This window comes from Pocillopora verrucosa, chromosome 11 (genome assembly GCF_036669915.1).
Source record: "Pocillopora verrucosa isolate sample1 chromosome 11, ASM3666991v2, whole genome shotgun sequence".
Taxonomy (NCBI): Eukaryota; Metazoa; Cnidaria; class Anthozoa; order Scleractinia; family Pocilloporidae; genus Pocillopora; species Pocillopora verrucosa.
Genome location: NC_089322.1, coordinates 11945943 through 11971330, shown reverse-complemented (window position 1 = coordinate 11971330; position 25388 = coordinate 11945943). Strand labels below are relative to the sequence as shown.

Sequence of the window (25388 nt, the reverse complement as noted above, 5' to 3'; positions counted from 1 at the left end):
TCGACGTTAAGTATATTTTCTGCGCGTGATGAAGGGATAACTGATGAACTTGAATGATCGAAAATTTGAGAAAGGTAATCTCCGGGAAGTTCCTGTACAGAGATCAACTAATGTTGAAGTAATTGCATACTTTATTGTTAAACAGATTATCATTGTTTTAACAAGAGTGCTTTTAACACCATAACCCAAAAAGCCGGCTATTATGGTAACAGACAATTTTTTCCTCGCCGAATTCACGATGAGAAGTATGCTTTGATCAAAATCAATTTCAGCATGGTGCAAGTATGACCAGTAAAATTTAATTGTTGAGAAAGTATTTTTTTTTTGTAATAGAAGATACCGCTTGACCGAGGCTGCAAATTAAGGTCATTAGGAGAAAAGGAGATGATCAAATCATTTTTACATACTATAGCTGAATACTTGTGGTTTAGATTCATATACCAATTATATTCCTAACTCCAAGATAACGAAGTTCTTACTTTACAATATAACACACTTCTGCTGCTACCGATTTTTGTCCTTTAAAAACCGTATATTCAGTAAAGCAGGGTCTTAACCCTCAGATATTTTACGACGAAAGTTTCTGTTCCTGTATGGGATGAGTTAAGAACCGTTTTCACGAATCATCCCTTCAAGCACAATAGTTGTAGCTTTTTGTCATTCAGATCCGAAGCAACCGCTTGCTTTATTGCACAAAACAAGATTCCTGACCGCAATTTTTTTTTTATTATGGAAACTCAGTGTTATCGTTACACGAATAAGTCTTTTGCATGAAATTATCTGAAAAGCTGCTGACTGTTTTAAGGTTAAAAAAAAATTACATGTAAAATTTCTAAGTTCGAATACCATGCTTCATCATTTTCACCCGCATTCATATATCCAGGAATGTCATCGAGGGTGTTTTCCTTTCCAAGGGAGTAAGCTTTTGTTATTTTTGATACTGTCAAAACAGCAGTCATTGTCACCTAGTGTTTTTATGCAAGAACTCCCTCATCTGGACGATCACAGTTGTCCCATCAACAATTACTCTAGACTTACCGATACTCTACTCTAATGAGATAATTTGCTGGATCGCATCTGTCTTAACCAAAGTGAATAATCGCACACCATTTCTATCCAGTCAGTTGAGTTCCAAAATTCAGCTGGTGAGCATATTCTAAGAGCCCCCATTCCCCCATATTATGACAATATATTCGTTTAAAATTGGAAGCTTCTTTCTTTTTGTGATCCATTCTGTGTAGGGATTGGAAACAAATCTGTTCGCACCTGATCGAAATTTGAATTCTAACCCGACTGCAGAAACGTGTCATGAAATGAGCATATCGAAACAGAAATCCACTGTTAGAAAAAATTGCCTGGCCTATGGAATACCTTTCGAAGCTTCAAAGAATGAGATGACAACGCCTTGAATAACGCGTTCTAGTCTTTAAGCTTTTCTCCCTTTTAAAGGCAAGCACTCACAGAGGATTGCGCAACTAATGAAGATTTACTCTGCGTGTGTTGCTCGGTACATATTTTTTATGCATTAGACTTTGAATTTGCCCGCTTATGTTTACTTAATAACTTTGAGAAGTTTTATCAGTGTACACTGCCCAAAAGACCTGGTGTGTTTGTACTGACTCTTTATTCCACTCCAAATATGCGTGCACGTTTGTGTTTCAGGACTTTCAGAGAGTATAAGAGCTCAGTGGGAGACGCTGTTGCGCAAAAGTCATGTTTAATTCCTGACCGGGTCATTGTGTCTTGTTCGTAGGCTGTGCACTTTACACTGACATTGTATGTCTGCACGCAATTTATCAGGGAAACCTTCATAAAACCTAATGGAGAGGGGCGGGGAGTTGGTGGTAACCTGTGATTGAAACATCTTGAACTCTTCCTTATTTAGCTGAGATTTATCTTAACCGTGGGCCAGATCACCCCAACCCACCCCTCTCCCCCATTGTCCTCTTGTAACATCGTTTAAACGATATTTGAGAAACTGAAGCGTACTGAAGCGTAATAAATATATTGTAGACTTTGAGACTTGAGTTAGGTGATAACTCCAGAATGTCTTTAGCTGAGATTTGCAGAAGAGCAGAAATTAATTCGAGGCACAGGGACGTGTCATTAAGTACTTCTTACAATTCTTTTGAGGAAAGGATACCTTTCGTGGATGTTGGGCTACGCTCATCGGATGTGATTAGGCCTTGTTACTACATATTACAGATTCTCGGCATGTGGAAGCCCTCCAACGTGAAATTTGAATTCGCCTGGCGGGTTTATCGCGGATTTGTGTTCTTTTTGTGGTTAGGATCTCTTGCAGCTGTTATGTGTTTGGATTTTATACATTACGGCTTTAAAAAGGAAACGATTCACCTGGGTGAAATTATGAACAGTGTTCCAACATGCCTCAATTTGCTGTGTCCGTTCATTTTCACCGTCTATTATTTTAACCGTGGCCAGTTTTTGGAGCTCGTTTACAGCGTACAAAATGTCTCACATGAATGGCAGCAGAAGTTAAACCGTATTGCTCGATGGTATACCTTAATGTCTGCATCTCTATGGGCTCTTGGAGCCGTATTTTTCATAATTCACTGGCTTCCTTTCTTCTCTGAATTGTGGCACTATGCAGTCTACATAACCGTTGTTGTGTATGCTACAGGCTGGTGGGCAACGTGGCTCAGCGTTTATGGATTTGTTTGCCATGTTCACAGTTTACAAATTGATACTGTTATAGAACAAATGAAGTCTCATGAATTAAAACCAACAGAAATTCTGAAAAAACACCATCAATTACAAACCTCACTGGAAACAACACAGGCAGATTTCAATATAGTTATTTCTTTTGCTTTAGCATACCATGTGGTAGATGTGATCACTTTTAGCTTTGCTTATTTCAGTTCTTCATTTGGTGAAAATTATAAACTCTGGCAATATGCGGGTGGTGTTCTTTTTGATTTGGTAAGCATTGTTGTCAAACTGTACCCCCCATCGGTAGTTGCAGCCGCGGTTCATCGCATAGTTGTGCAAGCCTCAAAGCGATGTCAGTTAAAGGTGACCTCCTGGACAGCAGATCTACCTGTTGAAGATATACAGTTATTCCAGTATATGGCATTATGTGAGTCAGACATGGGTCTTAAAATCCTTGGAATTCGCATTACTGTAGATCTGACAATGAAGATTCTTATGACCCTTATGACTGGTGCCGTATCATTTGTAGCATTTGTTATTCCAAAGCTTCAGTAAGGTTCACCCATATAATGACCATGATGCATAAAACTGCTGAACTCAGACACTTGTCACTTGGCAGAACTTTCTGAAATCCTATGGGAAAGGCTATGAAACAAGCATCCATGTCTCTTGATAAGACTTATGACTTAGCTATAGATGAGAATGTTATGAGGAATGAAATATTGTCAACTTGGAATGCTTTATCAAGTGAAACAAGAGCCCCTTTAACTCAATGCAATGCCTGTGGAACAATTGGAAACCATCAAATCTGGCCCTTTTGCAAGGCACCCCTTGGAATCCTTGTTTACATTGTACCCACTAGGTTCTCACAGTCTTAACCTCATTTTCGAGCAAAACATGCAATTCTTCATGCTCAGTGTCAGACCTGGACTCTCAGATCAAACCTGTTTATACACTCAGCTTCTGAAATTTGCACTTGGTGTGCAGATCCATTATGCTTTATTGTGGGCTTTCTATCAGTGCTGAAGTCAAGCATTGGTGAAATTCACTAATAGACACAACTCAAATGAAATATTTTAGTTTTTTTCTGTTATTCATTTTGAATATAAACAGCAGAGGTTTCTCTAGGCAATGTGGTTTTGTTGGAAATCATAGCCCAAGTAAGACCATGATGGTCAAAATTTTTACTTACCGGGTAATTCAGAGTGAAATGACTCAAAGAATGGAAACCTTTGGAGTAATTAAGGAGTACCCCCTAGGCTAGGTAAATAAAATAAAATTTCTTGAACAATTACTTAGGCAGGAAAACTGTTACCTCAAGGGAGGATATCCTTTTGAATAAAAGGGAAGGAATTCTGTCAACACTGGAGATTCATTTATTTCATGCTCTTTATCACATAGCCTAACAAACAATAGATGAGGAGCTTAAGATCTCTGGTTGATAAATCATGGCGACACCCAAATCAACTATCCTGCATATCAAGAAATAATAATTTAATATTGTTTGAGAAAATTCTACTGGCTGTTTCAAAATTGTCTTCATTTTATTTTGTTCAAATTCACACTCTAAGGCCACACTTTCTACTTATGTTAGATGAGATGGCAAGTAAGGCAGTCAATCAGATTGAAGCATTTGTGATAAAATGCCAGAAGATTTATGCTCATGTTCATTATCTTACTGTCTTAGTCATATTGCTTTATTTTGTAAATGCATTTGAGAATTTTAAATACTTTCATTTCTTGAGTAATTTAATAATTAAAATTTATTTATCAATTTATCGAGATGAAAGATGCAAGATAATAAACTGGAGTTCCATCTTTTATTCACAATGCATTGAATCCTAAGAAAATACTCCTCAGCCTTATTTAATTATTAAATATTTACGACTCTTTCGTCTCTTTAGACTATGGCTGAACTTGTCATTTGATTAAGAATATAAACATACGGCAGAAAAGGAACCATTCCTATATTCTAACAACTCAATTTAAAGTTCCACATCTACAAATAGGATTCTGCACATTCACAATTTTCCCTATAATGAATGAATCATGCCAAAACATATTTCAATCTTCAAAATTCTTCAATGCTATCACAAAAAATTACTCCCCCCCTCCAAATCAGAAAAAGGTCAATCATTAACACATCAGCAAAGATTACAGCTATCACTACAATCCTCAATTGATTCTTCAAATGAGCTGAAATGTAGAAAACCCTTTCTGTTTAGTAAAATGTGCACAGATTATTTCAGTTATGTTTACTGGTACTAGAAAATATTTGACCTCTGTAATTTATTTTGTAACATGCATTTACAAACATTATGATGGATGAAATATAGCTTGCACTACCGATTTCTTATGCACAAAATAATAAGCAATTAGTGGATGAGGCTGGGCATGATATCCTAAATTATAAAAACCAAGGTCTGACTTGTCTACTGAAGCCAAAGGCTAGGGCAAAAAAAAAGACAGACACAAGGCTTGAGAATTCATCACATCATACTAAAGGTTTTTTTTGTCATATTAAATGTTTGTTTTTTCACACATGTAAAAAACAATCTACAAAAGAAGTAGTTTTGAGGTCCTCTCTCAGGCTGCAAAAGTTTGAGAACACTATATGGATGATGGGCTTGGAGACTAAGCACACTTTGATCTCAACATGATAAATGCAATATCAGCTGCAGATCTTGTATTTATCTTGTCAACTTCAGTAGCTATTGTAAATTGATTGATTGATTGCCCTAGACCAATCAGATTTTCATTGTAAGTCTAAAGTACAATATTCAATTGCCACTAACCCCCAAAAAATTTCTTTGATAAAATACATTTCCTTGTTTTACTGATCATCACAGTGAAAGAATTTTTGCAATTGCATTAAGCCTCATTAGAGTAAGCAAACACTAGAAAGCCAAATGTAATACAAGTTTCAAGGAACATAGTGTCATTGACCACAGATTCAATCCATTTAAAAGCAAGTGATGTCAAAAAATTAGCTCAAGAATCAAAAGCTAAATGAACAAGGTCGAATGGAGCCACCCTGCATACTTCTAGGGTTCTTTCCTAGGTTGTTGTGTGACTGCTTTCTTACTAAATGATGTGAATGATGTCAAATAGGTTCTTGGGATGATGTCTTAAGTCAACCTGTCCCAACTCCCCTAATTCTCAGTCGTTATCAAGGAGGCCAATTTCAGGATCTTTAAAAATTCATAGAAAAAAAACCCTTGAATAGATGCGACTTTGCTATCCACAGGACAAGGAGATTTATTTTGTTCAAAAACATTTTTGGAGTTAGTGGCACTTTAAGGGTTACTGGCACATACTTGGCCCACAAAACAAAAGCAACACCAATCATTCCTTTTTAACCAGTTGTTCTTAAAAAAGTAATCACAGGTCTAAGAGAATTTACATCATTTTGGATATAATTAATAAAAAGTCAGCTGGGCAAGCATGCAAGAATGTACAAAAAGGAAATAAATAAATAAATAGAAAACTCTTTCAAGTGGATACAAACTAACTGTGCATTTCCTTGGTAGGTTTCATTTTGTATGAATTCCACTATGCTTGCCAAGTCACCTAAAACCCTGATGTGATAATTCTTGCTAGCCAATCATTAAATGAAAGCCATTTGATTATCATTGTTTCTTAAAACTGTAAAACTACAACAACAAACATGGAATTTTATGTGATATATATTCAATGCATATCTCTGTCAGTCGTGTCTGTACTGTATCTCTCAATCTACTGTGTGTAAAAGGAACAGCTGCTGTTGATCAAGAAAACAATAAATTGATTGTCATTAACAGTTCCATTATTTCATACTTCATGTATGATGATATTTTAGAGGGAATTAGAAATATAAGATTGGAAAGAACTACTGATACCAGTAATAATGTGGGTCAATGATAAACACTAAATTGATGGATTCTCATCATTTGAATTTCATACACAATCTAGTAATTGGTGTTCTGATAAATGCAATTAACTTCAGACAATTTTTCTACCTGTTGAAGCAACTACCAAATGTAAACATTTTTTTTTAAAGGTATATTTTAAATAATCACCAATAGTACCTTGAGGATGGCATTTATCAAACTGCAGATATTGAAAGTTAGGTGCACTCCTAGGAACTTTGAAAGAACACACACAACTTTGATTTGACCATAACCACTAGTGGTTTGAGGAAGGCATTTACAAAAACCACAGGGAAACTGAAAGTAGTTACACTACTGGTGACTAATGATGAACCCATATGTACCTTTGATTTGACCATTTGAAAATGATGATTGTGAAAGTTCATGATAATCAAAGATACAAACAATGGTGCTTCAGTTTGTTCAAGGAGCTCTCTGAATGCATGTTATCTTTAAAATAATTAGTTAAAAAAAAAAAAACATAGTGACCAAATAAATCAATGGTGATGACTTTTGATGAAAACAGTTACTGCTGAAAAAGATAAAAAGAACTTACCCAACAGTCTCAATATTTGGATTTAAGTCTATTGTTCTCTTCTTTTAATCTTTCAATCTCAGAGATCAAGGCTTCATTGACTGAATACTTTTCTAGCATCCCTTTTAATTCATTCTGTTAAAAAAAAATTAGCAAAGCTGTTACTATAGAGCTGTTACTATAGCTTCACTAGTTCACCTATTTGTATGAAGGAAATGTAACAGTAACTATGAAATCACTCTCAATCTGTCTAACTGTGTTTTAGACATGAGTTGTGTCTTATATTTCCAGATTATGCACTATACTACTGCTTTGCTTTAGAAGGCTTCAATCCTTTGTTTTATCCTTATGAAAAGGTTTAGAGCTGAGAAGAACCACCTATGACAGCTTCAAGCTGTCACTATTTTGGCTGCCACTTTTTTGGCAATTAAACTAAGTCACCAATATGACAACCAATGTTAAGTTGCAATGTAGCAAACTCTAATGTGTTTATTATTTGTGCCTATGGTCTCAGGTGACAGTATGAATAAAATTTGCATAAAATATAATGAGAGCTCCAATGTTTTCTTTTTGAAAATTTTTCTCTCTCCCTTTGGTTTCTCTAGTGCCAAGCTTTGAGAATACCTGATTAACATAAAAATATTGCCAGCTCGTGTTTTCTTTTTTCCAGAAAAAGTTTCATTTTTAGTTACCTTTTGATGATTTTAGGTCACCAAATGGAAACTTTGAAAACATTTGAGCTTAGAGCCCTGACTTAAATTCAGATCCAGTTTAAAGCTATAAGAGCTAGATTGCTGTAGCAATAGTTTTACATTTTAAGAAAGAGCAAAATATATTTATAATACAATTCTTTGTAAAGAAAACAAGGATTGTTTCAGGCAGGATCATAATTTATCACCAATTCTTCTTCCTTTGCATTTTCAACCATCCATGCACACGTAGCTTACCTAAAATTAAAGCTAACATTACAAGTTCCTTTTCTAGTGGTTTTCAAAAAGACCAGACTTACTTTCTGTATTTGAAACTGTCTCAGCATTTCAACCTGTACATTAACAATGTCCCTGTGTAATGCAACCCTACCAATACAAAGAAAAATATGTTGAACTAAAAGTAAACAAAACTAATAGTTAAATAATGATAATAAATAAAATAAACATTGCAAGGTAAATGAACCTCATGAGAAAAATCAAATTCAATTTATAAATATCCTATGTACTTAAATTTATTGACAACTCCACAAGAGATTTTTCAACTGACAGCAAAAAATATTTTTCCATGACATTGCTGTGGTTTAAATAACTTTTCCCATTGGCAGTTGCTGGGGGAATAGGTAGCTCCACAGTAAGGAAATGTCATCCCCCCCCCCCTCCAACAAAAAAAAATGTTTCCATATGAATCACAAATTCAATCAAATTTTATACCTGAACTCATCCAGTGATTCATCAATCAGGTTCTTAATAAATTGTACTTGAAATGGTAATAAGCCTGCATTACTGGCACCAATTGCACCCACATCAGTAATTGTAGTTGCCATACCAACAGCTCCACTTGGTAAAGGATCTGGACTACGATTTACATTATCAAATATTAAACTCTCACCAGGTGACACTGAAAAAGATTTGACAAACAAAAAAAAAAAACGTTTATTACAATTGAAACTACTAATCAAGATCTCCTTTCTATTGAGTTAAAACTCAGTTAAAATTGAAAACTACAGTTGAATGGCAGGGTGTCTGCTTAACACAGGTTAACAGCTAAATTAAGGAATTACAGTCAAGTTGCTGACAGTTCAACTAGCCAACGCTAACTTGCCAACATATAAAATCGAGTAGAGACATAAGCGGGTTGGTCTTCAATCCAGTACAACTTATTAGAAGTTAAACATAAAGAAAAGTAAAAGATCTTTCGTAAAAAAACAAACTTTTTCTTCCAAGTTTTTAAGGATCTCTAATAACCAAAAAAGCTTTAGACACGAATGAGTTATTGTGTGACAACAACATTGTAAAGAATCATCATGTCAATTGCTCAGATTTTTTAAAAAAAAAACTTGACTTTCTTGACAAGATCTTTATTAAAAAACTATACTAAATAAGTATTTATAAAGAGTACAAGGCTTTATTTGCCTTGAGATCCTTATAAACTTTGTTGGAAGTAAAAAGAATTTTCTATTAAAGTTTGACATGATGATTCTTTACAGCATTGTTGTCACACAATAACTCATTTGCATCTGAAGATTTCACAGTCATTGGTGATGTTTACCTTGCTTTATTCACTATGGGATCCTTATAAACTTTGTTGGAAGAAAAAAATTGTTTTTTTACTGACAATCTTTTACTTTTCTATATGTTTAACTTCTAATAAGTTGTACTGGATTAAAGACCAACTTGCCGATGTCTCTACTCAATTTTATACATTGACGAGTTGAACTGTTGGTGACTTGACTGGATACCAAATAAAGCCTTCACAGAGCAGAGGTCAAACACTATAAAGACACCATTTTTTCCTCATAGTATCAAGAAGAAAGATAATCTATTATGCATTGAGAACATTTGAATTCAAAGTGCTAGCATTTATCTCAGGAGATAAACATGGAATAATTTTGATATCAGAGATTATTCATAGTTATAATTAGGCTGGTTCCACATAAAGTGACTGTTTATTAATACAGGTGGAAGACAAGCAGGCCATTACGACTCAGTTAAGGGTGACCAAGGCTGCTTACAGAAGAGAACACTTTATAGAGGTGAAAATTACAGTACTTAAGTGAAAGAAATTTTTGGGACTTTGAAAACCAACCACTTAATACATGGTGACAGCTGAAAATGGTGCCTCTTATCACAAATTCCACTTTATCTCTTTATTAACTTACCAGAAAATAAAATCCTCTATCTCGAAGTGGAGACAAGAATTAAAATAAAAAATAACTGTTTCATATATTGTTATTGAAATATTTGCCAATTAATTACAATGGTCTAATAACCTGTTTCTGGTACTTTAGGTCCTGTACTTTGGCCAACAGACTGATCACGTATTCTTGAACCACCATCTGCTAACCTTCTGTGATTGGATGGAGATCCAAGTGGTGACTGAAGAACATTAAGACACATTACAGTGTTACTGATGATCAAGCAGTGATAATGTCAATACATTTCATCTCATATATGGGTTAATTGATAGCTAAATGTAGTTACAAACAACTGTTGATTATTGTTTGCTTAATTGCTTTAATTTACTTGTTATCTTCCTGTCAATGTAATATATTTACATTCCACAAAAGGTTACCTGTAAAAGGTACTAGGACCTGGAAAGTTTCTTGCTGAATAAGGAGGCAGAAAATGGAGGCAATGAAAGAGATGTTGAATTTAGAGTAAAAACTGACATTTTGTTGTGCATGCAGATACCAAATATGATGCAACTTAATACCAAGGGTCAATCTGACAAAACCTATATCTAATAGCAACAGTTTTTACCTATAAGACCTCCTAATCCGGGACAAGCCCTGGGTATGTCTTTTTTCCCTTGGGCAAAACACCTTTAACCTTACAATGAATCTCCCTTGCCTGGAGAACAAATAGGCCTTAACAAATTGTCCAGGAATGTGGTGAAACCATGGAGGTATATAAAGCTTGAAATGGACAGACATTCCATTCAGGAAGAGGAGGAACAATTATCGTTAGAGAATGAACCACTCAGCTTGTGTTCAGGTTACTTGTATTTATTTATCAAAGAAAATGACAAAATACCTTTTGCCCACTGCTTTCTAGTTGTGCAACTAAATTTTCACTTCTGAGAGATCCAGAGGGTGAGATACTGATTGGTTGCTGTACATCTGCCTCAGCATGTAGGCTCCCTTTAGTAACCTGTGAATCAGCATATTCTCCAGAAAAACGTTTTCTCTGATTTCTCCCAAACTGGGCCCTAGTAATACTGGGTGACAGATTCCCACTGAAAACAGCATCTGATGAGGATTTGGTTCTACTGTCACCCACCAGATCCTGACCAGTGCTCGCGTCAGTGTGGGCTCTGGCACCAGGTGATCGGTTACTTTGAACAGTTGAAGCTGTTGCTTCATTTGCTGTGGTTACTGCAAGTGTTCTTGGTGAGTTTAAATCTTGACGTAAACTGTTTTTTGTTGTGGCTGTCACTTCAGCAGGGTGATGCAACTGTCTGGTTGACAGGGAAGACAGATTGCTCCCAATTGGAGAAAATATTCCTGATCCTATAACAGAAATCAGTTGATGAATTTAAACTCACACTGTTCCACAATCACTACTGAGTAATCAAATTAAAGATTGAAATAATTATTTAGCATCAACTCAGAGATTGCCCCATAACACTGCAAACAATATAAACAAGGGCTAAACAACAACTAAGAATACACAAAAGCCTCAGACAGAGCTGTAGTTTCCACTGGGTAAGTTTTTTTTTTTAATGATTATAAAATAGTATGCCAAACTTTAATCCTATACATCTTGAAATATCAGAAACAAATAAAAAAGCTCGCAGGTTTTGTCCATTTCTGTTTCTTTCACAAGAAACATTCATGAACAAATGAGAAGCATCTAAGCAAAACACTGAGACAAGATATGCTACATATTCAATTTCACAATTTGACTGTCCTTTACCATTACTCTTTCCCGGAAAAATCCATGTAATCTCTACAGATTTATAGACTGAGATTCAAATGACATTGTGATAGGACATATGTAGGTACTGGTGTTAATTTACAAGTGAAGTCCAATTGGGAAGTAGATGTTACACCTTTTTGATGATCTTTGCAAAATACTGCAAGCATCTCAAACTTTCTTGCTTAACTATGGTAGACGGTTTCACCTTAAGCAGGCAAAATGATTTGAATTTAGTTGAAAATAGAGTCTCAACCTAAACTTATTTTCTTAAACTTGCAGGTGACTGATAATTAGGTGAATTTTATGTACTTCTAAATTCAAGAAAAAATGCCATGGCAATATTTCTCTATCACTAAAAGTTAAAAAAGAAAACTCCAGAAAGCGACAGTAAACCTCTGGGTTAGGGGAATCTTCTATATTTAGGAATAAAAAAACTGCTTCCCCCTCACTTCATTCTCTAACAGAATAAAACTATTTTTTAACAATCCAGTCAATACAAAATTTCTTTATAAGCAACATGTTGTTGCATTAGTGTTGTAAACTGCAAAATTTAAGAAAACTTATCAAAGTTATTATATACCCTCTTGTAGGAGAAAAGGGAACAGAATAAACCTGAATAGGGTCTGAAGTATACATCAATGGACCTGTGTTTTCTGTTCATCTTTGTTTGTATTGCTTGGTTTTCAGTTTAGTATTAAGAATTGCCTGAGAAAATCTCAACATGAGAGATGCCCCCAAGCTACCCTTACTCCCCTGGACATCTCTGCAAGGGCAAAGCCCCTGCAGATAGTATTAAATACACCCATGACAAGCAATGGAGTTTTACAAAACAGTTTAGAGAGAAACATAGATCTGTTAATGATAAAGAAATTGATTTTACGATGATTTTCCATAATTTAGACAAATGGCCTTATTTTTACAATGAAATTCAATGTAAAATAATTTAATATTTAATATATCATTTCAGACTTACAACATTGTTCTTACCTTATAACAAATTCATGATAAATCATCACCTTGTGAAACTCTAATCATTATTTGTTAAAATAATTCAGTTTGAAAACAATTTACTAAGCACAGCTCTCCCACCCAGAGAGAGTAACTCTAGATGCAAAGAATCTTCTTTGCTATAACTGTTTCTCTTTGGTCATAAAAATTTTAATAAAGTTGCTTTAAATATGGAGAAGATATAACAATTGTCAAAAGATAGAAACAAAAATGCCACCTGTGACCACTGAAATAATATTATTACTGAAATATACCATGTGTGAAATTACTGTAAGGAGCTTGTTATATTGAAGTCTCCATTACAATGAGGTGAGGGCCTCTCCTTGCAGACTAACATAGTGTATACAGTAAATAGGTGGTAAAATGTATTTCCATGTAAGCTGAAGAATCTTTTCTTGGGAAAATGTCCCAACGAGCACACATCATTCATCAGTAAAAATTACCATTGCACTGATTGAACCACTGAATAGACATAGTTTTACTTTGGAAATGTTTATTTTAAGAAGTTTTTTTGCTTAAAATATGTAATGACTGCAATCTTAAACTAAATATTCCATAGCAAGAAAAGGGCCCAAAATATAAGAATTGTATCTTATCTTCCTTTGTCATTGATAATATGGTATTGATCTAAATTATACATTTTCAAACAAAAATTTTAAACCCTGATCTTTCAACTTTTCTTTCAATGAATTTTACCATGTGCTTTAGCTAGAAGAGTTTTGGAACTGAACTGAGAGCATTTCTATACAACAAAGATGATTGTTCATCAGGTATCAACCTACCAATAAATTATTGATTTTCTTAGCATACAATTACAGTCTAACCACAAAATTGCAGTTACAAGGACCTGCTCCAAACTATATTTCATGCTTCAAAACAAACCTCTGTTTAAAAACATTTAGCCCTTCCTTTTCCAGGGGAGTAAAAATTACCCATTCCCACTGATGTATTTTTTAATAACAAATAATCATTACTTTAATTTTGCCTTTATTCCATAAGTCTGCTGGACCAAATCATCTACATTCATTGGTCATTACCTCACACCATTCTCTCAAGGCAAGTCATTTTCTATAATGAATTCCTAACATGTATTAAAAGCACCTTCATATAATTGGTAAACAACATGAAAGACAATTGATAGACTGACAGTACTTGCAATCTTCCAGAAATAAAGTAACATCAAGGTTGTGAAATTTTTGTCATAAATTCAAACTTGAATTATGAAATCAAGTATAACATTGTTCAATTTCGCTTCATGATACTCAATAAATAATAATTATTCTTCAACATTTTGCCTAATGATAGGTCACTACTAAGAAAACTATGCACAAAGAAACACATGCATCTTACCATCTGGTGGATTGTTTTCTTTTAAGTTGTATGAAGGAGATGCCTCTCCTGAACCAGGGAGGGGTGGCTCATTAGTTTGCCTACTGGGAGCCTCTACAGCTGCTGTTTTGACTAATAAAAAGAAATAAAGAAGTATTAACTTTTGAAACAATGGTGATAGAGAAAGGTGTTAAATGACTGCTTCTTCTTTGCTAATTCATCTACATTGTATATGTATTAACCCTTTATTTCCTAAAATTAGTGTGCATATTCCCCATACTGTTCCCTATACATTTCCTAAGATTCTGACAAGAAGAATTTGTTTAACAATCCAGAGCTTCTCTCATAGGTCATCATTTCCTTTATTCTTGTAACCTTTATGTTTGATTCAGGGGTGATATTGTTTAAGGAGAAAAAAGATGCTAGTCACTCTTATGGGTAAAAGGGTAAGATAGATAAGCTTAATGATCCTTCAACTACTGGTCAAGAAATCCTTTAGGTAACATAAACTTTTGTAGAATCAGTACAAGAATTTTTTCAACTCAGGGTAAAATTCTGAAAACTAGCTTAGTAAACATAAAACTGCTGAGAGAGACCTTTTAACCTTAGGAAAAGAACAAGGACAAGAGCAGCAGATCTAAAAGCAAAGAATTGGCTAACTTATCAAAAGACTCTGCAATTTTAACCCTTTTTAAGACTCAAATATGAGAGTGATTCACTAATAGAATAATTGTGTACAATTTTTTATGTACCCAACCCATCATCAAAGAACAATTAAAATTTTGCTGGAAAAAAAATCATGTAACTGGTTGGGTTACTTCCTGGCAGACCAACAATGCCCAAGTATTTCCAAGGTGGACTTCTCACCCAGTGAATAACTCACACTTTCATTTGGCATTTCACTGATAGTTGATTAAATAGTGGTAGAAAACCATACAAAGAATTTTTTCTTAGTCACTGCATTAGGTAAAAAATATCTGCCTTCAATTTGCTTCTTATTGGCTCTTGAAACACTGATGTACAAACCTTCTCTTAAAGGTGAGAATAAATCCTCTGATTCTTCATTTTTAATTCCATTTTGTTTTGATAGTGGAGTGTGTGAAGTGTGATCTGGTACATTGACAGCTGTAATGGTTGGTACAATGCTTGTTGAAGCAGGCTGTGCTTCTGTTGGCACTGGATTTGGTGTAGGTTTAGTATTTGAAGTCACAGGTTTTGAGCTTTTGCTATTTCCTAAACTATTAACCTGTAGGTAGACAGAGGCAAGGCATTATTTGTTAGCAACAGTCAGCCACAACCATATTTGCAGCAATTTTAGGCTTTCTCACTCCAGCTACTAACACCTGCCCAGTTTTATCCCCAGCCTAGCTTTACCTCCATCCATGTAAACTTGTCAGCCAACAGAATATTCCATTGAGCACCCTATTTCTTCAAAACACCTCACTTCCTCTTCTCTTCTATATTCTTAAAAGGCCTTTACTGATTATTTTGCCATAACAAGTATTTCAACCTACACCATTTCTCAAACAGATATTTCCATAAAATCTTCTTTAAGGACTACCAGGACCAGAAGAAGAGGTTCTAACCAAACTGAGTTCAGAGGAATTTATTTTTTTGATTCACCCTCCAATTAAAAAGTCACTCAAACAGTTAATTATAGTTTAAGTGAAATGCTGATTTGTCCTTAGAGTTGAAAAATACAAAACCAGGGCTGGGTAAAGACAGGCTTAACTTTCCTAACCTTTGTCGATGACTGGAATGAAAGTGATTGAACAGATGTTTTGTGTGCCACTCTTGTGTTGACTGGACTGGATCCGCTACGCAAGTCATAGATGTAGATTTTACCTACAGATTCCAAAACAAGTTAGGATCAAATCTTAAGGTTGACCTTTATCTTTTTTTACAACTTACTGTGTAACCACACTAGTATTGACAAAACTACAGGCAAGTTACTATGATTACCTTAAGCTTTGACTAAATGGAGTGTACATAATGGTTATTTGGCTCCAAATAGTCCTAGCCCTTGCAAGCATAACCAAAAACAAAAGCCCTTGCAAGTATAACCAAAGCAAAAACAAAGACAAGACAAAACAAAACAAAAAAATTAAAAATTTTTCATTCTTGCTATGGAAAGTATCTTAAGCCCACTGTACTATAACTACACAAAGTGGATGTTATGTAGTAAACTGAGATATGTTACATGAACTAAGGTTTTCTTACTGCCACTGTTAAACAAAGGCTAAGGAAATTTACATCAATGCCAAACAGCTTTGGATAGATTGTCATTTTCTTCTATAGTTATCCTGATTTTGTCTCCTCTAATCATTAGATAATAGCTTGTATTAATTTAACAAAGTTTCATTGCAGTACTTTTAGAGAAAAGACCAAAGAATTAAGATCATTCTGAAGTTTTCAATGTGTTAATAACCCTTTCACTCCCAGAATCTGATTGTTAATTCTGACATCTAGCTGCTAACATTTCCTTGTACATCAGTTACAAGAATTTGGTGTTAGATTGAGATAACATTTTCTACCAGACAAATTTGAGTATTCTGATCACCTGTTTGCTGGATAATGAACAGATTTTAAAGGGAAAAGATACCACTTCATTACCTTTGGGAGTTAAAGTGTTAATATGAGCCAAAAAAGGAAAGTAAATACATGTGACTCACAAAAACAAAAACAAAAACAAAACAATGGACAAACACAACTATACCTCTAGTTGAACCAACTGCCAATGTTCCTCCATCAGACATAAAATCAACAGATGTCAGGGGAGATTCTGCCATCATAACTTTAACTGACCTTTGAAGAAACAGCAAAAAAATGAATGACAGTGGAAACAAACCTTGTCTTCCTTTTCAGGTGTAATGAAATAAAAGAAGGCATGTATGAACCACCTACATGTACATGTGGTAGTTCACGATAGTTATCCAAGCTAGGGTTAGAATTAAGTGGACATCTGTTTAATGGATGGGTTTTTACAAAGGGTATGAGGTGTTGACTTACACTATTTAAAACAAAGAGAAAATAAATAGCAACAGTAAGATAAAAGGACAATTTGAACTAAACTGTTGGTTGCTTGGCCTAAATGTATTGCAATACAATCCAACTGTTATATACACTGTAGTTTAACAAGATATCAGCTCAAAGTGATCTCAAACTAGTCTGATTTCCATTTTTACTTCTTAAAAAGACTGAAATGTAACTAGCAAAAGAAAAAAATTATATCAATTGAAACTAGTTTTAATCATTCTGACCCGAGATTAATTTTAAACTACAACAGAGCCCTTTGCATAGCATCATTATCTCATGTGACATTTTGTTTCGGAAGTTTGTTAAGGGAAGTGGCTCACTAGAAGCTTGAAGTTCTAGAAGGAAGGGCTTCATTGAGGATTAACATCAAAAAACTGTAACAACTGAATTTTAGTTATTAAAGAATATATAATCACCAAAGGAGGTTTATCAAAAATAACAAACATTATTTCTAAGGTGTTGAAAAGGCCACCAAATAAAATTACAGGGAAAAAACGTAGTATTAATGTTAGAAAAAGCAAGCAAACAAAAAAAAACAAAACAAAAAGAGAAGATACTAGTGTATGTAGTGATGCATATATACATGTACTGCATCAGATAAAATGGAACGATTAATTTTGGGTTGCTTATGATCCAAAGGGTTTATCTATTATTTATTACAACATGATAATGGTGTAATAGTACTACATTACTTTTTCTGCTGAACATCATAGAACACAATTCTTTTGTCGAGTCCCACACTACACAGAAGCATATCATTCATGGGTGAGAAACTTAATCCTGTTGCAGGTCCTTTGTGATCAGAGGCAAATGATGTTGATAGTTTTTTTGTGTTAGAATCCCAAAGATTAAGAGCTCCATCGTCACTAACAGCACCCAATAAACTCTTTTTGAAGTGTGAAAACTGAATATCTCGCACTGCCTGTAAAGAAAAAAATTCATTTCCATCATGTACTTCCTTTTGTCAGCTCATAAGAAACTGCAGTTTAACCATTGCTCTGCTCTGAGTGTTACAATTCTGTTATCTTTATTAGACATTTCAAGCTCCTTTAGATGGATACTCCTGAGCTAACATTACAAAAAAGAACTAAAAGGATAAAATAACCATGTTTGAGAGTTTCAGCTATAAAGGTACACTATGGATCAAAACAACTACCACTTTAAAATCACAAAAGACCACTACCACATAAATCACAATAATCTAAATATATGGCCAATGTCTAAGGTTTTGGTAGGATAAATGTACTGCTGGAAACACTTGTTTTGCTTCTTTTCCCGCTCCCATGCCCTGATATAATATTGCACAACACAGAAATGTTTTAAATTAGGACTGAAACTGCAACTAACCCCCCAAATTTTTTTCCCACCAAAATTTATTCCTTGTCTTACTGATAACAAAGTCCAAAACAATTAATGTTGCATCTATTTTAATTAGCTTTTTTTTTTTAAATAAGTATTCAAAGACCCAAAAAATTGGCCTTAATCATGTTTATGACCGAGAAATAGGGGAAATGGGGTGGGTTGGCTTATGACATCATCGCAAGAACCAATTCAACATTATTCACATCATTTAGTTAGAAAGCAGTCACACTACAACCCAACACACACTACAACCTACATTTTCTTTGTTTTTGAGTGCCTTTTCTCTCCCAGTAGAATAAACTTCAGAAATACATTTCTCTAAAATTTCATCTAGGTGTCCTCTATTCTCAAAGTGTATTTTTACAATCTAAATGTCTTTGCAAATGTAGAGCATGAAAAATTTGTTCTTAGGAAGCCTAACACTTCTCCTATAACAAATCATTTTGCCTGAAGGATAATGCAAAAAAAAAAAAAAGTATGTATTGGTGGATCACCATCTCTCTGTAATGTGTCTGTGTGTCAAGGATCAATTCCCTGTGAATCTCTCAACTATGCTCACTTTTTCTGAGGCAGATTTACCAGCTGTGAATTTGTTCATCTGTTGTTTTATATGACAGGTTCTCGGTGTGCTGTTTGTGTGACTCATGCTTTAATCCTTTGACCTTTGTCTCTTGCTTTTTTGTTTTTTTGTTTGTTTGTTTGGGTTTTTTTTCTTTGTGCAGTCTTCAGCTGCTTTTATTTTATTTGGGTTATGTTTCACTCTTACTGTTCATTTCTAAGGAGGCAGTGAATGTACAAGTATGAGATTCAGTTTCTCTATTGCCTGCTGATGTTCCTAAATTTACAAGAAGCTTGTTACCTTTGTTCATTTTAGCTTTTGCCTCCAAGGCTAATTTATTTACCTCACTTGCTTCTAAATGGCTTGAATCTATGGCCACTAATTCTGTGTTCTTTGAAAGTTCTACTACATCTATCTTTCTAGTTTTTGCTTTTGCTAGGTTTCTGAGCTTTGTTGTAATTGTCTCTCACTGCATCTGTGGTGAAATTTCACCAGTACTCCTGCAAGGTCATGCTCTACTTCTTCATCATGCTTAGATATCTGATTTAAAATCTTTCTCAAATGCAATGTTCACACTTGCATTGTATCTTAGACTTTTTGGGCATGTGCCCTTCTTGAGATGAGCTTGTAAGAGTCCAATAGAGTTTTTTCTCAGTTGTGTCCACGTTCCAATGATTATATCAAGCCTTTGATTTGGGCACACAATTGATTTTCTCTATCTGTGTCAAATTCCAATATATTAGAAGGTTTGAATACTTCAGAGTCATATTGTCATTGTGCGAGTTTGAGTCTTTATATGACTTGGCTTTATGGAAAGTCTTTGATGTTTAAAGAAAGTGAAATTCCCAAAAGTATTTCCTGTCTTGGCATTACAGCCTTGTGGCATGGTTCCTGGGATGACATAACAACCTTGCCTGACCCAAGATGCAAGATGTGCCATTGTGAACATAAAAAAGTTAGCTTTGACTGCTTGTAGAATTGTGAGGGTTTATTCGATTGCAACTATTCTTTTACTGTTAGGATAAGAAAAACAAGGAAATTTCTTTCATCAAAAAATTTATTGAAGTGCCACTCTAATTATCTTGTGATACTTCAATATTGAGAGGGGGTGGGTCAACCTAAGAGACAAATTGAACACAGAAACTTGAATAAGTGCAACACATGTTGATATGCAGGTGCATTCCTTTCCAAACTTCATGTACTTTTTTCTGTGATAATAGTTTCATTTTAATTTTCTAGACAACCAGTAACTATGATTCTTGGCCAAAAGACATTTCAAATCAAATATGAAATTTAAAAAAGTAAAAAATTCAATATTTGTTTAAAGTTGTCCTTCAGTAGCATGTTGATTACATGGATGATTTGACTGAGGCCCTTGTGCTACAGAATTTCTTTTTATTTAGCAATTCTGATCATTATGCATGATATAAAAGCAATGTAGGTGATACAAATAATTAGAAAAAAAATAGGGACAATGAGTTCCAAATGTGGCGATGCTCACACACAATAACAAAGAAAATCCTTATGACTAATAGTGAAAACAAAAGATCTGAACAGTCTAGTTTAAAATAAAAGGTCTCTAAGTTCAATGCATTCTACCCCAGGATTAAGTTTGGGTGTACACTTTCAAATGCCTAAATTGATCATAAGTTGACAGGGTGGTTTTCCTGTACAATAGTTTTGACATCAATGCTAATGTTGGGATGTTTTTTTTACAGACGACCTGTCATGGCTCAAGTGTTCTATTGCATGATAACATCACCTAAATTGCTTTGAAATCAAGCAGAGTGGTATATTTTATTTTATTTACATTCCCTGAAGTAGCCAATGTTGTATCAGAAAGGCAAAAAATTGGAATAATACAGAACTACAGTAGTTCTTAGCCTAAATCTAATAGTCCATACATGTACAATGAAAAATGACAGAAAAACATCCTAGGGTACATCTACTACATACCTGTGTTTTGGCTAATCTCAGAGGATCTGAGGCTTGTCCTGTCATAACATTGTGAAGAAGTATGTCTCCATTCACTGACCCTGACGCAATAGATGTGTCATTCCAGTTAAAAGCTACACAAGACACAATGTCCTTGTGATCCTGTTAAATAAATTATGTACCAGTTTACTTTAGTGTCCATTTCATTGGCAAATCCAGCCAAAAATACACGTACTACAATTGTTTATACAATACCATGATAACAGTTTACTATAATTACTAACAAGGTATTGTATACCTGCTACAAAAGTGACAAACAAATTAAAAGTATAAGAAACTAGTCACAATTTCACTACACTATCCAGCAAACTGGTGATGAAAATAGACAAAAGTATCAGATGAGGGAGGGCACAAGACACAATACCCTTGTATCTCACTTGTCAGCTGTGCTCACTCATGAGATTTCTGATTCTTTCCAACCTATGCGTAAATAGCATGTGGACACACTTTTTTTGTATTCTTTATAAATATTGATGATCTCAGCCCAGAAGAGACAATTTAGGTTGGGATGCTTTCTAAATTTGAAATTTCATCATGAAGATATTGAAATTGAAGTCGATTTTACTTCCTTATGTGAATTCAAAGTAATCTATTAAAAAATGAATAATTTCTCACAAAGTAATTGAGGTTTCTCTTCATATTGTGACTTACCTTATATGTTTTCTTTACACTTTTTGTTTTCATGTCCCAAATATTAAGAGTTTTACTATTTCCACCAGTAAGCAAATAACGAGAAGATGAATTAAAGGCCACACAAGTGTTTCCTTCCTGAAATTTTCAAAGAATATAATAAAGCAAATGAGCATGACATAATTCTTGTAAGAACTTAATGAAAAATATAAATAGTTACAGAAAGCTTTGATAATATCTATCAAAAAGAGAGTTAGTGGTTTCCTTAACAAGGAATTGTTAAGCAACACGAACTTAAAGTAATTGCACTCACCCCAGCAGTAATTTCAGCAGTATCATACTCATCCCCCTTAACATATGTGACAACAACTTTGTCATTAGCAGCACTAGCCAAACACTGATCTGACAATGTTAAGGATTCACTGTTCGACAAAATTCCCACATCAACTAAAGAAAGAACTACAGTGGTATTCTAATAACCAATGCCAAGATTCATATATTATGTAAGATTTTCTAACATCCACCACACTTAGGGACAATTACAGTCTGCTAAGAAAAACTCTTGGGTAGGAGGAGTGTTGGCAAACTGTTCCAGGACTGATTCAGAACCTTATCATTATGTTATAAGTTTGTAAGTATTGTCATTCCTATATAACTTCCTTCTATGTTTATTCTCAGAGAGGAGGAAATTTTTCATCCAACAAGAAAGTCTTTGAGCAATCCTTCCCTCCCAAAGCTACACTTGCTTCATCAGAAAAAAATTTTAAAAATTTAATAAATAACATCTACCCTATCAAGATTGAAAGAACTGGTAATGTTATTACACTTTGTTCAAAAGAGAGGGAATTCCCATTCATTGAGTTTAAAACTCTCCTCCTGAGGCTTTGGAAGGTTTAGACTCCACTGTATCTTGTTTAGTTTTGTTTTTGTGTCCAAGCACCTTCCATACGACATGCAACTCTACCCTCACTGGACAATAGCCAACAAGTCATTTTGTTCTAAGCAATTTAAAACCTCTCTTTAGTAGCAAAAATTTAGGATGTTGGAATGAGACTGTTATCTGGTTCAACAATGGCTCATTTGTAACAACAAAGATTTTTTTTTCTTCACAGAGAAGATCCTACTCTTCAAAGAGATTTACTACACTTTAATTTATAAGATATCACAAGATTCTATGACCTTTTCCAATACTTTTTGATGTTCATGATTACTTTGGATTGAAAGTTTGGTCTCAAGATTAAGTAAAAATAATCATTAGCAGAAATGTACTTCTTTCTTTTTTCACTCACAGAAGAATAGTTTTCAGAACATTTTCCATGGCTCTTTATGCCCACACCCATAATCTGGTTCCTTCTTAGTTTTCCATAGCCTTGGCGAACCCTTCTGTGGCATCATCTTTAAGTGTAAATATCGCACGGACTCCAACTACAATATTAGCAATTCAAATAATTAAAAGTATCCACTGCCCTAAAGATTCTTTAATCGAAAACAATCATTAATTGAGGCCATTTCATACCGCAAGCTTGAATAAATACATGAAGAGAATACTGACAAATGTAAAACATATCATTTAACGAGATAGGATTGTCTAGACGAATAAAACACACTATGATATAAAGCAAAAGATACTGTTGGGGCTCCAACACAACGAACCCACAGGTTGAGAGTGAGGGCTGAAGGCTTTCGCTATGTTCAATTCTGGCATGTCCCAAATCTTTACATCGCCTCCAGACGACGCAAGTCGTAACTTTGTAGTCATCCTAGCCTTTTTGACCCCCTCCTTCGCTCAGTCCGTTCTACTTTTACATGTTGTGCTTCGAGAAGTAATTGACATCCGACATAAGCACAATATTACCGCCATTTTTTTGTTCGCAATCACCCACCTTCCCATGATACTTTTCGCAATATTCTTATCCACTGACCAACAATTTATTGGGCTCAGAACCTATAGTGCCATGGTCCTTGATAGTTCCCTAGATTTAGACACACTTTACTCGATTCGCGCGGAAAAATGAAAAACGATCCGAATAGATATCGTCGCGCCAGATGCGTGACCATGAGGCAAAATTCAGAAAAAAGGAGTTGTGGCGGGTGCTTGAAAAACGGAAACTGGGCGCTCTAGTTGGCGGAGATTTCTTAATTTAAGATTAATAACTGCAACGCCCCTGAACTTACCCGTTCATTCAACAACACACAGGGAGCAGAGTTGTAAATACGTGACCGTGTTTTCCTCGTAATGGGTGATTTAGCTCAGAGATGCAAATACGCTTCAAGCTCCTTGAGAGCCGTTGTAGTTTGAATTTTGTGACACCGGGTATAGCAATGAAAAAAAAAACGACTTTCACGCTGTTTCGAGCGTAAGCTCCTTGGTCTTCTCTACCTGTTCTGTTTTGGATATATTTTGAAGCTGTTTTGACGAGTTTCAAAAAATTCTGAAACTTGAGTAGTACTGAGTTCGCAAGTCGATAATAGGTTTGTTGTACACTGATCTCAGAGAGGAGAGAGAAAAACAGACCTGATCCAATCACGTCCACTCGATCACAACTGATGATCACGAGGATTTCGCGCAATTTCCTGAGTCTACTGAGGTCACTAATGACACAACTACGTCTGCCCTGGAACACTAATGAGAAGCTTTAGATACAAAAACATATTTCACATTTTAAAGAATACTCTCTCGGGTATTTTTTTCCATCTACAGGAAAGCGAGTCTAACTGAACCGCTCTAATTACATTATCTGAGACGGGAAATGACAAAAGGATGATTTAATGCACAACGCTCCTCGCCGAACAGTCCCATGAGGGTTCCAGGAAGACTGCGACGCGATCTCGAGGTTTTAATAAAGCATTATCAGTGATCATAGGCGCTAATAAATAAATAAAACAATACAACAGAATTTTAACGAGGTCTAAGTGAATAATTATGTCCACTGAACGGCTCAAAACAAGAGTTGGATGGTTAAATGCTTACGCGGCGCTCTTTTGATACAGCTATTGAATAAAGCTATTAATAAATTTTAATTATCCGTGGACAATTAACCTTGCGGCAAATCAAAACAAAGGGTTTTTTTTTTAAGCAAAGAGGAAAAGGCTACTGGGCTTTCCAGTACAAAGACTTACTTTTAATGCTGTATTTTGTTTGAGGTTTTGAAGTTTTTTTTTTTTTTTTACCTCCCTCTTTCAGAGCTTGAGTACTATTTCGATTGCCAAGCTAAACAAAACTTAACCTGTCTTATAACATCTTATGCGTATGACGCTTACATTCACATATTATGATACTAATTCATTGTTACTTTCCTTAGCCCAACCTTATAAAATAATTTGAAAAAGAAACGGTTGCTTGTAATGAAACTGTTGGTTGAATTGTAACTAATTGTAAATTGTTCACTACTTTTGGTCTTCATTGTCATTCCAGAGGTATTATTCTTTGTCTTAAAATCGCTGATTCACCTCCGTATTTCGACCTCGATCAGATAATTTTTTGCGGTACTCTTTCTTTTGGATATTAAGTCACCTTCAACACTCTGTGAAATCTTTTTGTAAGGTGCGCAATATGTTTCACTCTGTAATTAGAGACACGCGTTGAAGGTTCATATAAAGTAACCTATTCTGAGTTATCCTCTGATCTGCATTGCAAGGAAGAGAAAGATCTCTCTTTCTCTCAAGCTTCCCCTTTTTTAGATCAACGAAATCTGAAAACTGTTTCAAATCTATGTTTCGTCCAATGC

The 25388-nt window shown here is 34.8% G+C and overlaps 3 protein-coding genes across 5 annotated transcripts in view; 2 read left to right on the top strand and 1 right to left on the bottom strand.

The window, feature by feature from the left end:
• Window positions 1-84, top strand: part of LOC136276950 (histone acetyltransferase KAT7-like) — a 12391-nt gene extending 12307 nt beyond the window's left edge. Inside the window, exon 14 of the mRNA XM_066158475.1 lies at window positions 1-84. This exon is cut by the window's left edge and continues 1041 nt beyond it. The gene's annotated coding sequence lies outside the window, so the exon portion shown is untranslated.
• Window positions 85-2015: 1931 nt separating this feature from the next.
• On the top strand, window positions 2016-4438 carry LOC131789376 (uncharacterized). Its single transcript, XM_059106478.2, has one exon. The coding sequence runs from the start codon at window positions 2047-2049 to the stop codon at window positions 3223-3225; it is 1179 nt and encodes a 392-aa protein (XP_058962461.2). The 5' UTR covers window positions 2016-2046; the 3' UTR covers window positions 3226-4438.
• Window positions 4439-4468: 30 nt separating this feature from the next.
• On the bottom strand, window positions 4469-23522 carry LOC131789375 (protein NEDD1). 3 transcript variants are annotated; one of them, XM_059106475.2, is made up of 15 exons: window positions 23290-23522; window positions 21974-22062; window positions 21682-21798; window positions 20992-21132; window positions 17807-18036; window positions 16795-16883; window positions 15820-15923; window positions 15105-15324; window positions 14100-14210; window positions 10857-11332; window positions 10094-10199; window positions 8535-8721; window positions 8123-8189; window positions 7135-7248; window positions 4469-6430 (listed from the first exon to the last, which is right to left on the bottom strand). In XM_059106475.2, exons 1-14 carry the CDS (start codon window positions 23417-23419, stop codon window positions 7144-7146), a joined length of 2172 nt encoding a protein of 723 aa, XP_058962458.2. In that variant the 5' UTR covers window positions 23420-23522; the 3' UTR covers window positions 4469-6430; window positions 7135-7143. The 3 variants fall into 3 exon arrangements, with proteins under 3 accessions (XP_058962458.2, XP_058962459.2, XP_058962460.2); XM_059106476.2 differs by having other exon boundaries at window positions 4469-6427; XM_059106477.2 differs by lacking the exons at window positions 21974-22062; window positions 23290-23522 and adding an exon at window positions 22950-23250.
• Between the last annotated feature and the right edge of the window lie 1866 nt (window positions 23523-25388).

Excerpts from the sequence above, each read along its gene's own strand:
- LOC131789375 (XM_059106475.2), bottom strand. The coding sequence starts at position 23,419 with ATGACTACAAAGTTACGACTTGCGTCGTCTGGAGGCGATGTAAAGATT. Across the intron at positions 21,799-21,973 it reads CTGCTGAAATTACTGCTGGG|GAAGGAAACACTTGTGTGGC; the intron begins GTGAGTGCAATT and ends TGAAAATTTCAG. Across the intron at positions 8,190-8,534 it reads GAATCACTGGATGAGTTCAG|GGTTGCATTACACAGGGACA; the intron begins GTATAAAATTTG and ends TTGTATTGGTAG.
- LOC131789376 (XM_059106478.2), top strand. The coding sequence starts at position 2,047 with ATGTCTTTAGCTGAGATTTGCAGAAGAGCAGAAATTAATTCGAGGCAC.